This window comes from Cydia splendana, chromosome 18 (genome assembly GCF_910591565.1).
Source record: "Cydia splendana chromosome 18, ilCydSple1.2, whole genome shotgun sequence".
Taxonomy (NCBI): Eukaryota; Metazoa; Arthropoda; class Insecta; order Lepidoptera; family Tortricidae; genus Cydia; species Cydia splendana.
In genome coordinates this window covers 4,502,636-4,518,643 of record NC_085977.1, presented here as the reverse complement: position 1 = coordinate 4,518,643, position 16,008 = coordinate 4,502,636, and the positions used below count along the sequence as shown (strand labels likewise).

General features: G+C 37.7%; 1 protein-coding gene across 1 annotated transcript in view; it reads left to right on the top strand.

The window, feature by feature from the left end:
* Positions 1-16,008, top strand: part of LOC134799318 (dynein beta chain, ciliary-like) — a 55,081-nt gene that overhangs the window by 10,223 nt on the left and 28,850 nt on the right. Inside the window, exons 8-24 of the mRNA XM_063771702.1 lie at positions 189-358; positions 1,318-1,537; positions 2,457-2,621; positions 3,574-3,747; positions 4,038-4,186; positions 7,211-7,334; positions 7,991-8,121; positions 8,201-8,315; positions 8,515-8,739; positions 9,077-9,263; positions 9,505-9,683; positions 9,935-10,130; positions 10,871-11,081; positions 13,777-13,918; positions 14,311-14,467; positions 14,694-14,934; positions 15,472-15,673. Of these exons, the coding sequence (XP_063627772.1) occupies positions 189-358; positions 1,318-1,537; positions 2,457-2,621; positions 3,574-3,747; positions 4,038-4,186; positions 7,211-7,334; positions 7,991-8,121; positions 8,201-8,315; positions 8,515-8,739; positions 9,077-9,263; positions 9,505-9,683; positions 9,935-10,130; positions 10,871-11,081; positions 13,777-13,918; positions 14,311-14,467; positions 14,694-14,934; positions 15,472-15,673 (2,988 nt within the window). The remainder of the gene's footprint in view (positions 1-188; positions 359-1,317; positions 1,538-2,456; positions 2,622-3,573; positions 3,748-4,037; positions 4,187-7,210; positions 7,335-7,990; positions 8,122-8,200; positions 8,316-8,514; positions 8,740-9,076; positions 9,264-9,504; positions 9,684-9,934; positions 10,131-10,870; positions 11,082-13,776; positions 13,919-14,310; positions 14,468-14,693; positions 14,935-15,471; positions 15,674-16,008) is intronic.

Genomic DNA, 16,008 nt, shown 5'->3' with positions numbered 1-16,008 from the left:
TGTACTATGTTCTACAAACGTGCTTAGTAGATGTCCCATTATGGAAAGGCCTTATAACTACCAAAACATTCAAGTTTGATTCCTTTAAATTCGAAATAACTAGTATTTTAAGAGTGACCCAGGAGACCGTAACCATGGCAACTAGTGACAAGAAAAAGTTGATTCACCCACCGTCACCCTTTTTACAGATTGACAAATTCAACGCAATGTATGACGAGGTAGCGTTACTGGCGCGCAGTTACCTCTGCAACGGTTGGCTGGAGCTGGACCTTAAAATGCTGAACCAAGCTATTATGAACATCATCTGCAAGTGGAGCAACATGTACAAACAGAACTTGAAAGACCACGTTATCACCAGGTGATTTCCCTTAAGGCGCTACCCGTGGTTTACATCGATTTTTGACAAGTTTTGCAAGTTTTTGGCAAGTTTTGAAGAATCATCTATCAAAATGTTCAGCAAAGTTTTTAATCTTAATTTTGGTTATTTTAAAGCCAAGTGTTAAGTTTCACATAAAACTAGGTTTCCCTAACAGAATATCTAAAAAAATTGAGCTTTGCTTGGAAAAGATATGGTAAAGATATATATATGATAATGCGCGTTTTCCCAGAGATATGATCTGGCTAGATCAATTTTTCGGCCCCGAAAACCCATAAGGTGCAGGGGCCAATTTAGACTGCGGTTTAATTTAAACTAATCGAAATATCTTCCATGTTGTACATTATTGACTAGAGTGCGGACAGCGAAAAAAATGTGTTGTGTGTGACTAGTTAATAATATAAAACATGGAAAATATTTCTATTAGTTTAAATTACCCCGCAGTCTAAATTGCTCCCCTGCACCTGTGCCATATATGTCCAGATAGCGAAAAAGATGTGCTGTGTGTGTTGTCAAAATCAAAATTTATTTATTTGTAAACATAGGTTAAATAAAGATCTTATACAATAATTTATGTTTCACTATGTTTTGCCATTTGGCATACAAATATAAAATCAGAAGAGATGGAGCATGCACTAATTATAATATAATGTCAAGCGAAAATAATATGTAAAATGTCAAGCAAAATAAGAGTGTACTTAAAACTAAATTAAAATGTGTCTGTGACTCTAGTTAATAATGTAAAACATGGAAGATATTTCTATTAGTTTAAATTACCCCGCAGTCTAAATTGCTCCCCTGCACCTTATAGCAAATTTCATCGAAATCGTTAGAGTCGTTTCCGAGATCCCCGAAATATATAAATAGATATACATATATACAAGAATTGCTTGTTTAATTAAATGTATAAGATATCTATAAGCTCACCAAAATGTTGACAGTTTGAACGAGCTACAAGAATTCATCGCATACGCCACGAAAGAATTATCAGTAGAGCTAGCAGAAGACGATTACGAAGGATTACTGCAAGTCATGAGAGTGTTTAACGAAGTGAAGGCGAGGATGGACGCCGGCACCGACACTATGTTCGAGCCGCTGCGTGATATTATCTACGCTCTGAAGGAATATGGGGTGGACTTCCCTGAAGAAACTTATGAACAGGTTACTTGGTTACTTTAAACTAACTATATTATACTCGTATTATTGTAGCCGTTTGTTATCTTACGATGTAAGATTTACGGCGTTATTGACAAGACTAACTATTAATCGTCGGTCTTAATCTATAAATGAGCTTCATGACGCTTGTAAAGCTTTATAAATAAGGGTTTAGTATTTTGGTATCAGGGTCTTCTTATCGTCAAATATTTTTAATTATGAATTGATAATTGTCTTTTCTCTTCATGCATACAACAGGAATGGCAATATGATCTATCTAATAATCCTTACTTTAGCGGCAGGGTCCGCGCGGATGTTTTGGTGAGAAACATTTTGCATGCCTACAAATTATCCAGCAAGTCTGGGAATTGAATCGCTTTTGCATGCAGTTGTTTATCTACGCATCGAACGATATAAATCAGCTATATTTTCATCGAATCCAGCTCGTCATTTTTTATGCTTACTTAATGGCTCAGGAATCCCAAAAAAGTCTTGGCCTACGACACGAGTACACGCCAGTTGTCTCGATCCTGTGCCATCTCCCGCCAGTTATCGACTTGGAAATCGCAAAGTCCGCTTTTTTATGCTACCCGTTAGGAATACAGTATATACTGCTTTACAGTAGCATGTGCATGTGAACAGCTATTTTTGCTTATGCCTAAATTCCATGTGCATTGAGGTGTTACAACAAAGTCATGTACGACTATTAACCTTTTAAACGCTTTACGTCATAAACAAATACGTCACTGACACGCCTAGGTCATGCGCGCATGCGAGCTGTAAACCTTTCTTGAAAGTTTGAAGGTTACTTTGACAGCGTCCGCGATAATACCTGTAGTTGTCCCTGGCGCTGTGGGCACGACTAGCTACGACGCCTTTAGGTGTTCTTGGCGTAATCTCATTATTTATTGTACTATTTGTACAGCTTGATGTGCTCCCCGAAAAGTGGCGGAATCTGATCAAACTGACCACCGTGATGAAGCAGAACGTGGCGCCGCTCCAGGCCGCTCAGGCGGCGCTCATCGCAAAGCGCGTCGCGCTCGTTAACCTGCGCATCAACATGTATCGGGACTCGTTCAAGACCAAGGAGGTACAATCCTTATACACAGCTATAGGCTGTATCTTTAGGTATTTAAAAAAGAGTAAACAAAATCTACCCTTAAATGGCTTCTTAAGCCAGTTGAGGGTAGATGAAAACATTTCATGATCAAATAATGTAGGTTATAGTCAGGTCGTTCAGTGACAGATCCAGGTGGTTTTCTATTTGGTTGGTTACTCAATAAAAGTTATAACTACCCGAAATTGTACAAATTATTTGTTTACATTCATTTAAGTACCTAAAGATACAGAGTATAGAGATACTCCCCAATGTGACTGATGTAGCACTGCCGTGATGAAGCAAAACGTCGCGCCGCGCCGCCGCAGGCCGTACAAGCGTTCAGGAGGTACAGTCCAAGAAATAAAGTATACACTACTCAGCTGAAAATGCTTCCTAACGTGACTAGATTTAGCTGACCACCGTGATGAAACAAAACCTGGTACCGCCGGTGGCGCTCATCACTAAGCCCGTCACGCTCGCTAAACTACGCATCAGCAATATCAGCATGTACCAGTACTCGTTCCGGAACAAGCACAGGTACAGTCAGCTGCAGAGAAAAGGACGTCCCCTGCATAGAAATTTCAAATTTGTACTGTGCGTGCTCCATGAGTCCTATGGCTAGAGATGCTCCCCAGAGCGATGTCATATTTCTGGAGCGAATATTTGTATGCTCATAATTCTAGTATTGCTTAGTGATGTGCAAGTAGAGGGTTTCCAAAAATTTTAGATAATTTCACATAAAATGATTGATTTTATATTTAAAAAAACGTTTGAGAAGTACCTACGACATTAAAAAAAGTCTTAAATCTTTCCGTCGGCACATCAGTAGTGTTGCTTATGTAACATAAGCTATATCTATAGCCATTCTCCACTAGATGGCTCGTATGCTCGTTTTCTATTTCATTAAAACAAAAACAAGATGTATTATTTGTACCTTATATAGATGTTTTTGGAGAGCTGCAAGGAACCTTACAAGCAGATGGATAAAGTGAATGCAGAGGTTATGGTCTTCGAAAACACCGTGGACCAATTGAAGAAGTCTTCTTCCCTCTTTGACATACAACCGCCTGAAGACAAGGTTCTCAAACAATGCCGGCGAGAACTCAAAATGTGCAAGGTATTTAAATAGTATTAGATTATCCCCCAATCAAGTTTGTATTAATAGCAATACTCTTAACACATTGAGTGCCGGGAACCCGCTCGTGGTCGCTTTCCTCTACAAAGCGGGAAAAATTTTATTAAATTGAAAATCGATGAAGATAAGTAAATGAGATTTCCAGACTATACCTATAGTGTCAAGGCTTGGGTATTTTAGGTATCAGTTTTCGTTCAACACAATTTTAAATGTATAACTTTCATATAACTGTATAAATGCATTATTGACGGGTAACTGCGCTTTTCTTTTAGCAATTGTGGGATTATTACTTTTTGGTGATGGGAACTATCGAGTTTTGGAAGAAGTCGCCGTGGAAAGAGATCGATGCCGATGGGATGGACCAGGAATGCAAACGTTTTACTAAAGATTTAAGGCAGTTGGACAAGGAAATGAGAACTTGGTGAGTAATTTGTGCTGAAATAATTATCGTTAATAAGTTTGTAACTCGACTCGAAGTAGCCAATGACCCTGTAGCCACGTAGTCCGACTGCTTAGTCCGACTAGTCGGACGACGTGGATTTATTTTTCCCGTTGGTTCGTCTATCGGTGATCGGTCTACCTGGCCTTTTTAATTCCTGTTAGATCGACTAATCGGCCTGCATGGATTCGCAATTCCGCTTAGTTCGAGTGATCGGTCTACTTGGCATTTTTTTTCCTATTAGATCGATTAATCGGACTAGAAACTCTCACCGAGATAAATCAATATAATAAAAACAATTAAGTACATGTTTTTGAAGTGAAAACTTCTTTAGCGGCGCTGAGCACTTTTTGAGGTGGGGAAAAAATGATAAACTCGAGACAGCGTAAGGCGTAACGCGTAAGGCGTCTCTCCTCTCTTTCTACCGCACGGCGAAAATGTATCCCTGAGCCTGCTGTTTCATGTAGGCGGCGCAGGGCGCTTGCGTGACGTTATGTTATGTGTGACGGACAATGTTATTCACCAAAGAACTTTAGTCATAACGTATCATAATCAGGTCAATTATTTAAAACTGGACTTATTAAGCAATAAAAAAGCTCAATGTTCTAATCTTGTACGGGCTGAAATACGAGGATCTCACAGTTACATTCTAACTTTATATCGGCTACAAATATAATGACCACCAAAAAATACTTTGGTACCCTAAATAAAAAAATCATGCTTACCAAAAAAAATTACTGAACACCAAAAAAATAAGGCCTAAAAATACAAAAGTACCACCACTTTAATTACGACTGCACTTCAAATTGCATTCAAATACCAAATATATTGAATGATCACCAAAAATCATTAATGATCACCAAATCTTGAAGACCAAATTAATGCGATATTTTCACCTAAATAAACCACTATGATTACCAAAAAATGTATACATATTACCAAATAAAGTAAACTGATGCCAAAATTACTAGCCCCTCCCGCTCAACCCCCCGTAGCCGGCACCGCATACCTACCTAACCTAATCTACTTTTCTAGTAGCATTTCGTTATGCTACTAGAAAAGTAAGTTAAACTGTTATCAGTTACGTGGGTTAGGTTAGGTTAGCACTGCGACCCTTACAGAAACGAAATGGTACTAGAAAAGTAGGTTAGGTTAAGTTTCAACTGCTACCCATACAGATACGAAACGCTACTAGAAAAGTGAGTTAGGTTAGGTTTGAACTGCGACCCTTACAGAAAAGAAATGCTACTAGAAAAGTGGGTTAGGTTAGGTTTGAACTGCGACCCATACAGAAACGAAATGTTACTAGAAAAGTGGGTTAGGTTAGGTTTGAACTGCGACCCTTGCAGAAATAAAATGCTACTAGAAAAAGGTGACGAAGTGGATTAATTAATTTAATAGGATAACGATATATTAAATGTTTTCACATTTTTAATTAAAATGTGGTTACAATTTTTGTGATCATTTACTATTTTTGCGTTTACAATAATTATTTTGGAGCCATTTGCTTTAATAGGATAGCAAGAATTAAAAATTTGGTTATCATTTTACATTAAAATGGAGTTCTAATTTTGGTGGCCATTTACTATTTTTGGGTTTACAATGATTATTTTGGTGTCATTTTCTTTAATAGGATAGCAAGATGTAAACATTTGGTTATCATTTCACATTAAAATGGGGTTTGAAATTTGGTAATCATTGACTATTTTTGGGTTAATAATGATTAGTTTGGTGTCATTTCCTTTAAAAGGATAGTAAAATGTAATAAAATTGGTAATCATTTCACATTAAAATGGTGTTATAATTTTGGTGATCATTCATGATTTTAGGGTGGTAAAATAGATTTTTTTGGTATTAAATTTTACTAAATCTGGTGATCAGTTAAATAGCAGCCCTTTATATCACTCCAATATAATTCAAGAAAGCTACATCTTGATGAAATCGCTAATAAAAGTGAACTCTAGTACTGGTGAATAAAACTCAAAATATCATGACCAAATATATTTAGATGCGAGGTTCGCAAGGTAACTTTACAATTTCTATTCGAATTTTAAACAAATAACGCTACAAATTTAAGCTCACTGGCCAGCAATTTCGGAACTAAAGTTTTTCAATAGAAAGGAGGATGGGTCAATTATACATAGTGCTGTAGACATTTTGAACTAGTCATTGAGTTTTCACTTCTGTCGGCACTCCCGGAGTGCAACCCTTTGTTTTTTTTATTGTTATATATATCTAATTGAATAATTTAACATAAAACAACTTTTCTGTTTTAAAATAAACTTTCCTTAACCACACTAAAATGAATACTATCAACATTTAAAGAGCGAGCCTTTCCAAAGTTTCCAAGCCAATCGCTCTAAAAAGAAACCGACATCTATATCAAAATCTGTAAGCATTGCATTTGTATCTGCAATCTGTAAAGATTTTGATATAGATGTTGGTTTCTTTTAAGAGCGATTGGCTAGGAAAGGCTCGCTCTTTAAATGTTGATAGTATTCATTTTAGTGTGGTTAAGGAAAGTTTTATTTAAAAACCGAAAAGTTGTTTTGTTATGTTAAATTATTCAATTAGATATATATAACAATAAAAAAACATGTACTTAATTGTTTTTATTATATTGATTTATCCCGGTGAGAGTTTCTAGTCCGATTAATCGATCTAATAGGAAAAAAATGCCAGGTAGACCGATCACTCGAACTAAGCGGAATTGCGAATCCATGCAGGCCGATTAGTCGATCTAACAGGAATTAAAAAGGCCAGGTAGACCGATCACTCGGGCGAGATGGAATTGCGATTCCATGCAGTCCGATAGACGAACCAACGGGAAAAATAAATCCACGTCGTCCGACTAGTCGGACTAAGCAGTCAGACTACGTGGCTACAGGGGCCAATGATGACATCAGGAATAGAGTCCTATTTATGTAAGCCACATTCCGAATTTGGTAAACTAGTGACGCTTTATTGTTCTCGTCACGTACATTGAAAACGCGTGTTTATTTTTAGGGAGCCTTTCATAGCGGTTGAATCTACTATAAAGAACTTGATGACTTCTTTGCGTGCAGTCACAGATCTTCAAAATCCAGCCATCAAAGATAGACATTGGGTTGAGTTAATGATGGCCACGAAGGTATTAAATATATAATATTTTGTGTCAAGTATTATTGTAGTCTACATTTAAAAAAATATTTTTCATTTCATTTTACATTTGCGTAGAAATCGATACACTCACACATCATGACCATCAACACCGAAAACGCTTTATCATCTGAGCAATCACCACCGCCATTAAAACATGCGTCCAGTAGCGTTTCCTTTGACGAAATCATTGCCGAATTTAAATCCCTTGAAAACATGGCTAGTGATGTACTACAAGACGATCAAGACCACAAATCAGAAGAAGAAAAAGTAGATAACAATCTTCAAATAAACGACTTTAGAAGGCGAAAGTGGCAAGAAAACGCTGAAATTGGTAGCAAATTCAGAAAATTAAACAAAGTCTACTCAATGGAGGAAATGAGAAGGCATGGAATACAATTGAAGTCGATAAGAAGAGGATCTTTACAGCAGAAGGTGTCAGATCATGTAGTCATATTATCGGAATTCATACTGTAGATAATTACGTATAACACATTTGTAAATAATCATACTGTACATGAATTTTATAGTTTTATTTTGATAAGTAAAAAAATGTATTGGTAAGTATTAATTTTACATTAACATGAATGTGACTTCGTAAGTTTGAATACATGAATCATGCATACCTACTGAATTATTTGCTGACAGGTGAAATTCTCCCTCGATGATGAAACTACTTTAGCTGATCTTCTAGCGCTTAATTTACATAAATATGAAGAGGAGGTAAAAACAATCGTGGATAAATCTGTTAAAGAAGCAGCCATGGAGAAAACTCTAAAGTGAGGATTATAATAATCTGTAAGTAACGTATATCTACACATTGAACCAAGATGTTTAACAATCTTATGAATTTATTAGGGAGCTGGAAATCACGTGGGCACAACAGGAGTTCGAATATGTACCTCATGAAAGAACGGGAATCAAGCTGCCCAGGGCTAGTGAAGAGCTCGTAGAAATTCTGGAAGACAACCAGGTAGATTAATAGTGTTATGTAAATAGGGGTATCCTTTTTTAAGAAATCGCAAACGTTGACCTTTCACAGTGATACAGCCTCGATATTGACACGATTTAGCATCGATAACCAATCCACTCTTCCTTTACGCGCCGTCGTGGAAACTTAATCGCTGTAAAAATATCGCCATGCTTTTACTAACTAAACGTCAATTTTACAGAACCAAGTTCAAAACATGTTGTCATCAAAGTTTGTCGGCTTCTTTGAGACCGAAGTCACTGCATGGGCGAAAAAACTCGGTACGGCGGATGCCGTGATTGCCCTTTGGTTTGAAGTGCAGCGCAAGTGGCAGTATCTAGAAAGCATCTTTGTCGGATCCGACGATATCCGCGCACAGTTACCAGAGGACTCCAAACGATTTGATAACGTTGACAAAACATTTAAGGTTTTCTTTCAAACTTTTTCGTTTTAATTTTTCTTTCTGTTCGTTTGTTTCTGTATTTAATAGTATCGGCACAGTGTCGTTCACTCTCTATTTTTTAAATACGACTCCAAACGATTTGATAACGTTGACAAAACATTTAAGGTTTTCTTTCAAACTTTTTCGTTTTAATTTTTCTTTCTGTTCGTTTGTTTCTGTATTTAATAGTATCGGCACAGTGTCGTTCACTCTCTATTTTTTAAATACGACATTAACTAGAACAATGAGTCTTTTAGGTATTTTTACTTTGTCCTGTGATGAAACATTCTACTGAAATAGACCTGTGTCGTGTTATTTACAGGAGCTGTTAAAAGACATTGGCCAAACTCCAAACGTAGTACAAGCTACTAATAAACCAGGCCTTTTGGAAAAATTGGAGGAGTTGATGAAAGCGCTTAACCTCTGCGAGAAGGCGCTTAATGATTACTTAGAGACGAAACGCTTGGCATATCCAAGATTTTACTTTGTATCTTCAGCAGATTTGCTGGGTATTGTATGGTTCAAATTAATGTATGCATTGAAGGCAGGTAAATAAATAGAAGTGCTATAACCCCGGTCCCCGACAATGGACAAATGATGTCGTCACATATTAACGGAGCATTTAGTATAAAAATGATTCGCTTTAGGAAATGTGAGCGTGGATAGAAGTATCTATGTTGTTGGTTTGATTGTCACACTTGTTACTTTGGTCATTATTTGACTCTACACCTTGTATTTTCTTTTTTATAGATATTTTGTCTAATGGCAATAACCCACCAGCTGTTTGTCGACATTTAACCAAATTGTACGACAATCTGGCCACACTGGTATTTCCTAATAAAACCAGTAAGCTAGCATTCGAGATGATTTCCAAGGAGAATGAGGAACACGTACCTTTTAAGGCCCCGTGCTTAGATTGTTCTGGAAAGGTAAGTGAAAACAGCAGGGTTATATTTGTATTGGTTATATTTTTCGTCCTCGATCATGACAGTATCGCACGTTAAAAATCCAGAATTATGGTCAAAAGACAACCGGAGTGCTGTACGGGAAAATACTGCTAATAAAATGTAAGCGCCAGTGTAACCAAGTAGCATAGATTTTTTTAAATAATGTCTTTATCATCAGTCAGCAGCATCCGAGAAATCTATCATTCATTGGCTTAAGAATCTGGTTATCGTAGGTGGAGGTGTGGTTAAACAGAGTTACAGATTGTATGCGCTACACTTTGCGTGATATTTTTGAGCATGCAGTGAAATCGTACGAAGACAAACCTCGAGATGAGTGGGTGTTCGACTGGCCAGCACAACCGGCACTTGTAGGCACTCAAATCTGGTGGACCACTGAAACCAACCAGGCGTTTGAGAAATTGGAAGAAGGTTAGTCTTTATTTTTTTGACATAGCGCACGCCATCCTCCCTGCTTCAGGCTATCATTGAAAGCAAATTGAAAGTTACCTACCGAACTTATATGATTTGAAGAATCTAGTGTTTTAGTAAGAGCTCTTTCCCACTTAGGTTCAGTTTTTTTGCAGGATCTAATTTTCTGTAGAATGTCTGCAGTATTCCGCATGCTTGCTTGCTTGTTAAGGCCGCCGGAGGACGCTGGATGCGGGTCGCTTCAAACCGGTACGAATGGAGGTCCAAGGGGGAGGCCTATGTTCAGCAGTGGACGTCTTATGGCTGAGAATGCTGAGATGATGATGATGATGATGATTCCGCAAACGGAACACAAACGCAAATTTATACCAAGAAAAGTCTGCAACGATTTTGACAGCATACGCAGTGCAGTGCAGTGCAATGGCTAAGGTCACCCTGTATATACGCCATAATTTCATAGAAGTTTGACATTTAAAATAACACTTGCACTTCGTGTGCTCTCAAAATCGTTGCAGACTTTTCTTGGTCTAACTCTATGTAAGCACATATACCTACTACTAAAACGGGAACCTGCAAAAAAAACGTAGGTACCCACAACAAACTGGACGTAAGTGGGAAAGAGCTCTAAAGTTGCGACGAAATTCCTAAGCATCGTAGCATCAAATGAAATGAAATAAAATGTTCCTATTACTGGAACTGTGTGCCTACCAATAGTTTTCATTACTATCTTTTTTGTTCAGGCTATGAAGGTGCTCTCAAGGATTATCAAAAGAAACAAATTACTCAGTTAAACAATCTGATCGTCTTGTTGCTCGGAGATTTGACGGTTGGCGACCGACAGAAGATCATGACTATCTGTACTATCGACGTGCATTCACGAGACGTGGTCGCTAAGCTTATTGTTGCTAAAGTGGATTCGTCTAGTGCTTTCCAGTGGCAAAGTCAACTGAGGTGGTTTAAGAATTTGTTTGTTAAAAAGTAAAAAAACATTTAATGCAAACATATGACATAATATTACATAATATGGACCCTCCAGGGGCACAGCAATAGTTTCAACAAACTTCCTACTACAATAGTTTCTGTAGAATTATATGAGATCACATTAATATATCTTCTTTAGTGCTAATTTTCTTACTTTAAGCATAATATGAATAACATTTTTATAATACAGGGTGTCCCATAAGTGACACGTCACAGTGACACTGGAGGTAGACCAAGCCAAGAGGACCCAAACCAACGTAACATGACCCCAGTAAAAGTGGCACGGTTTTCGAGTTATTGCCAAATTAAGGTTTTTCATGAATTTTGACCGTTTTTAACATTGTTAGTGCCAGTGTGCACTCGGAAAGGTCTCGAAGTTATTTTTTTTTATGTGGACGGCATCATGAATAGTTATTTAAGATAACATAATAGGTATTTTATCGATAAACAATGTAAAATGCAAAAAAGTACTGGTTTAATCTTGAATTTAATTCACAGGGAAACATAAATTTCGACTTTGACCACCTGTCGTGAATAAAAATTACTAGAAAATTAATGAGAAAATAACGTCAAAATATTGAGCATGTTATGCAGATTAAAAAATGGTATAACACATGTACCTTCCTGCAATAAAATATGAATTATTATCATCTTTCGAAAGCCTCATAAAAAATAAGTCAAAACTTGGAAATCTGCTATCCGATGCTATCTCATTCTGGATACAGAAATGAAAAAACGCCTATTCAGTATTTGCAGAATGCCTAAAAGAAAGAGATGGAAAATGCTTATCTCCCTTTTTAAGGATATCATTGAGTTGATAAAGGTTCAAAGAAAATAATACAGGTTTGAAAGTCAAGTTTGAAAGGGTAGGTTGAAATAATTTTACAATAGGTGCTCGAATTGCTTTTCTCCGGCTCGTATGCACGTTTGGCACCGTCTTGTAAAACTTCAAGTTAATTTTCTTAAATTAATGTCGGATATGTTTCGTGCTGCCTCGAACATGCCGCCGTAGTTCCTCTTGGGACCTTATTGGCTTGGAGTAAAATTTATCTTTTAAGTATCCCCAATAAAAAATCTTATGGATTTAGGTCCGGGGAACGTAAGCCATGCCACTGGTTCCAGTCGGCCGATCTATCTTTTTGAAGCTGGAACCAAAGCAAGATGGCTGCCCAGAACACTACGCTCGCGATGTCCGCGACCACCTCACACAGAAATTCCCAGATGGATCAGCCGATTGGGACCAGTACCATGGCCGCCGCGTTCCCCCGACGTAAACCAATTAGATTTTTTTCATTGGGGATGCTTAAAATGCTTAAAAGGTAAAGTTTACTCCAAGCCAATAAGGTCCCAAGCGGAACTACGGCGGCGTATGTTCAAGGCAGCACGAAACATATCCGAAATTAATTTGAAGTTTTACAAGACGGTGCCAAGTAGTGATCAAAAAGACTCGAGCCTTTGGAGCTCTATTTTTTAGGGCTCGCCTCATTTCTTGACGCCTAAAAGCCTAAATGCCTATTTAGCTATTTAGCCCCCGAGCCTAGTTCTATTTAAGAGCCTAAGACTCTTGGGGCTAATAACCTTATTAAGCCCCTAAAAAAAGCCTATTTAGCTCTTTAGCCCCAAGCCTTAATAAGGTTATTAGCCCCAAGGGTCTAGGATCTTAAATAGAACTAGGCTCGGGGGCTAAAGAGCTAAATAGGCTTTTAGTCTTTTAGGCGTCAAGAAATGAGGCGAGCCCTAAAAAAAGAGCTAAAAGGCTCGAGTCCTTTGGCACTGCCAAGCGTGCATACAAGTTACGAGCCGGGGAAAAACAATTCGAGCACCTATTGTAAACTAAAATTACTTTAAAAAATTGATTTAACTTAACCTGCAGTATTTTATTTTCTTTGAACCTTTATCAACTCAATGATATCCTTAAAAAGGGCCATAACCATTTTCCATCTCTTTCTTTTAAGCATTCGGCAAATACTGAACAGGCGTTTTTTTTTTATTTCTGTATCCAGAATTAGATATCTCACCATAAATCGTTATTTTTACTAAGTAGCAACGGATTGCAGATTTCCTAGTTTTAACTTACTTTTTATGAGGCTTTCGAAAGATAATAATAATTCCTATTTTATTGCAGGAAGGTACATGTGTTATACCATTTTCGAATCTGCATAACATGTTCAATATTTTGACGTTATTTGCTCATTAGTTTTCTAGTATTTTTTTTTCACGACAGGTGGTCAAAGTCGAAATTAATGTTTCGCTGTGAATTTAATTCAAGATTAAGCTAGTACTTTTTTGCATTTTACATTGTTTATCGATAAAATACCTATTCTGTTATCTTAATTAACTATTCATGATGCCGTACACATAAAAAAAACTAACTTCGAGACCTTTCCGAGTGCACACTGGCACTAACAATGTTAAAAACGGTCAACATTCATGAAAAACCTTAATTTGGCAATAACTCGAAAACCATGCCACTTTTACTGGGGTCATGTTAAGTTGGTTTGGTTCCTCTTGGCCTGGTCTACCTCCAGTGTCTCTGTGACGTGTCACTTATGGGACACCCTGTATACCTAGGTATACCTAATGAAACAAAATTGTGTATGCACATAGATTATATTTGGAGGTCTCCCTTTACGCACTTTCAATATATACATTGCAATATTTACAGGCATCGCTGGGATTTTAATTTGAACAACTGTTTCGCCAACATTTGTGACGCCCAGTTTTTGTATGATTACGAGTACTTAGGTAATACGCCTAGGCTCGTGATCACGCCGCTAACCGACAGATGTTACATAACATTAACGCAGGTACATTGGCACAATTCGATTTAGATTGTTGTTCCACATGGTTCCACTGAGATGGAGATTAACTTAGAGACGAGAAGGCTGACAGAAATCAAGACGGATAGACGTCCGATAACTACTGTACCTAACTTTGGTAATTCTGATTGAATAATTGCACGTCAATGGAACGGTAGCCTTTATTTCTTTAACTATTAACCCCATTATTCATAAACGTGTACTAAAGTTGACAAGCCGATAATAATCGTTTGTCCCTTTCCGACGTATTGGTATGATGGAAAGGGACAAACGATTATTATCAGCTTGTCAACTTTAGTAAACGTTTATGAATAAGGGGGTAATACTCTCCTGTCTTTCCTTAGTCACCCATGTGATACATTGTCTGGTTTACATTGTAGAGTTTGCATTTGATAATGGGTGGAGCGCCAGCAGGACCGGCCGGAACGGGCAAAACTGAGACTACGAAGGATTTAGGAAGAGCCCTCGGAATAATGGTATACGTGTTCAATTGCTCCGAGCAAATGGACTACAAGTCCTGTGGAAACATTTACAAAGGTGAGCTAGAGATAATTCTCTGTTCTGAATTGCAATTTAGTATTTTAAACGTCTTGATTTAACGCTACATCAGGTTGCTAACATATAGCCGGTCAAACAAGTAGAAAAAAGCGCTAAATTTAAAATTTCTATGGTACGATTACCCTTTACGCCTACATATTTTAAATTGGCGTTTTTTTTCTACTGACGGGAATGGCTTGACAGACTATATAATTATTATTTCTAGGGCTTTGCCAAACCGGCGCATGGGGATGTTTCGACGAGTTTAACAGAATCTCCGTTGAAGTGCTATCCGTAGTGTCGGTCCAGGTCAAGTCTGTTCTCGACGCGATCAAGTTTAAAAAGAAGAAGTTCGATTTCATGGGCGAATTTATCACTATAATACCAACCATAGGAATGTTCATTACTATGAACCCCGGATACGCTGGCAGGACTGAGTTGCCGGAAAATTTGAAAGCATTGTTCAGGTTTGCTGTTTATTTAAACTAAGTAATAGTTTTGTTAGTACATTGAAGTGCTAACGGGAAGTGAATAAGTAAAGGAATTCACAATGTCCAGATAGGTAAGTATAAGTACTAAGGGACAAGCAATCATATATTACTGACACGGGAAGATCAGATATTGATATCTAGACGAGCAATTATTTTGGCGCAGTCACTCATCCACCCCTATTCAAGGACCTATAAAATAAGAGCATTTGGTTTATGTTATAAGGTATATGATCCCACAAATTACTACACCTTATAAAACTAAGTCCCCCGCCGCGTCTGTCTGTTTGTGTTTTTGTATGTTCGCGATAAACTCAAAAACTATACTGAACGGATTTTCATGCGGTTTTCACCTATCGATAGAGTGATTCTTGGGGAAGGTTTGTGTATAATTTGTTATAAGCCGTGCGAAGCCGAACGGGTGGCTAATCTTTATAAAAATTTAAAAGCGTGTTTCTTAAAAATTTAGGTTATCTTCATTGTCTAATTGCGTGTCAATTAGTCCTCTGTACGCAGACCCTGTGCCATGGTGGTACCTGACTTCGAGCTGATCTGCGAAATCATGTTGGTCGCCGAAGGTTTCCAAGACGCCCGATTGTTAGCGCGAAAATTCATCACGCTTTACACATTGTGCAAAGAACTGCTATCAAAACAGGACCACTACGATTGGGGCTTGCGGGCCATCAAGTCTGTGTTGGTCGTTGCTGGTTCGCTGAAGGTACTGTATTATTTTTAATTAAATATATGTTACGTTCAATACAGCTAGGGTAAAACGGAAGTTCACCTTGCACAAAATCGATATAGTCTTACAGAGAGAGAGATAATTAAATACCTTTTCCAACTAAAGATTTTTCTGTATCTTGTCGTGTTTTAGTAGCACCTAAACTCAAGTATCAGCAGGGCGGCGAACGGACCATATTTTTTTATATAAGGTATCTTGTGTTCCACTGCTTGGCAACAAAAGCCCCCCGTTCGTTCACTAGTCGTCACAGTTTGGTGCATGCTCTCGCCAATAGCTGCAAATTTTTCATAAGCTCTTTGAACTTTCATAGC